General features: G+C 37.0%; 1 protein-coding gene across 3 annotated transcripts in view; it reads left to right on the forward strand.

Annotated features, from left to right (window-relative positions):
- Positions 1 to 1,053, forward strand: part of LOC111965370 (5-hydroxytryptamine receptor 4-like) — a 196,773-nt gene that overhangs the window by 91,353 nt on the left and 104,367 nt on the right. For all 3 annotated transcript variants that reach the window (XR_011480064.1, XM_023989524.2, XM_023989523.2), the window contains exon 3: positions 928 to 1,041. Coding sequence is in view for 2 of the 3 variants with exons in the window: in XM_023989524.2 (XP_023845292.1) it covers positions 928 to 1,041 (114 nt within the window). In the remaining variant the exon portion in view is untranslated. The remainder of the gene's footprint in view (positions 1 to 927; positions 1,042 to 1,053) is intronic.

Below are 1,053 nucleotides of genomic sequence, written 5' to 3' on the forward strand. Positions count from 1 at the left end.
ACGCCCAAACAGTCCTAGAAAATGTCTTGCTTGAGAAATTGCTCTTTGCTAAGAAGGTATTTTTGTTTATTTTTGACAATTTTAATTGAAAACAATCACAGTAAGGTACTTTWTYGTTACCCAGAAATGATTAAATRTTGAGATAAAAACAGCTGCATTGGACCTTTAAGTGAGGTAGCTCTAGATTTTAGACTTGAGGTAACTTTAGGTCAAATAAATTAACATAATGAAGGCAGCAATGAAGGCAACAAATAAGACTGATCTGAGACAAAAAAATGAAAATAGAAAGATTATAGTATAGCTGGGTTGATAAATGTATTCTACTATTCACTGTATAAACACCCAGGGGCAACAAATGTAGTAGTGAGGTAGTGTGGATACTTACACCTGGAGTGTGAAAACTACAAACATCAGGGGATTACAGTAATGTATTAAATATATCAAACATTCACAACTATGCAAATCATGTTAAGGACTTTAAATCATTGTCGTGACAGATAATTACCTTTAAATATCACAAACATGACACATTAGCCGGGATTTTGGCAGTGTTGTCTGGACATTGCCTGCCTACAGATTCATGTTACCAAGGTGACAGAAGCAGTTTTAGTTTCTCCAGTCATCATGTAACATTTAGTTGGATCATTAACAGTCGACTGCAAATCTGAAGAAAATGTTCCTTTAAGTCATTGTATAAATGTAAGTGTCAAAACAAACTTTTTCTTGTAACAGGTGACTATATTGTCAGTGATGTTTTACTAATTCGGGAATGTGTTCTTTCACAAGACTTATTGTCCAGTTGAAATGTAGGTATACTTGGACGGGGAAGGTTATTACATGGAAATAACTTACCAATTAGTTGTTACTTCATGGCTTGTTATTGATATATTCACTGAGTGGTTGTCCTCTCTCCTGTCGTAACCACAGCAACAGCATGCCGAAGAGGATTGCTCTCATCTGCTTCCTTTCCCTGGTGATGCTCATGAGTGTCCTGGGGAACCTCCTGGTCATGACAGCTGTCTGCAAGGACCGCCAGCTCAGGTTAGTCTCTCC

Source organism: Salvelinus sp. IW2-2015, linkage group LG6.1, assembly GCF_002910315.2.
Source record: "Salvelinus sp. IW2-2015 linkage group LG6.1, ASM291031v2, whole genome shotgun sequence".
Classification (NCBI taxonomy): domain Eukaryota; kingdom Metazoa; phylum Chordata; class Actinopteri; order Salmoniformes; family Salmonidae; genus Salvelinus; species Salvelinus sp. IW2-2015.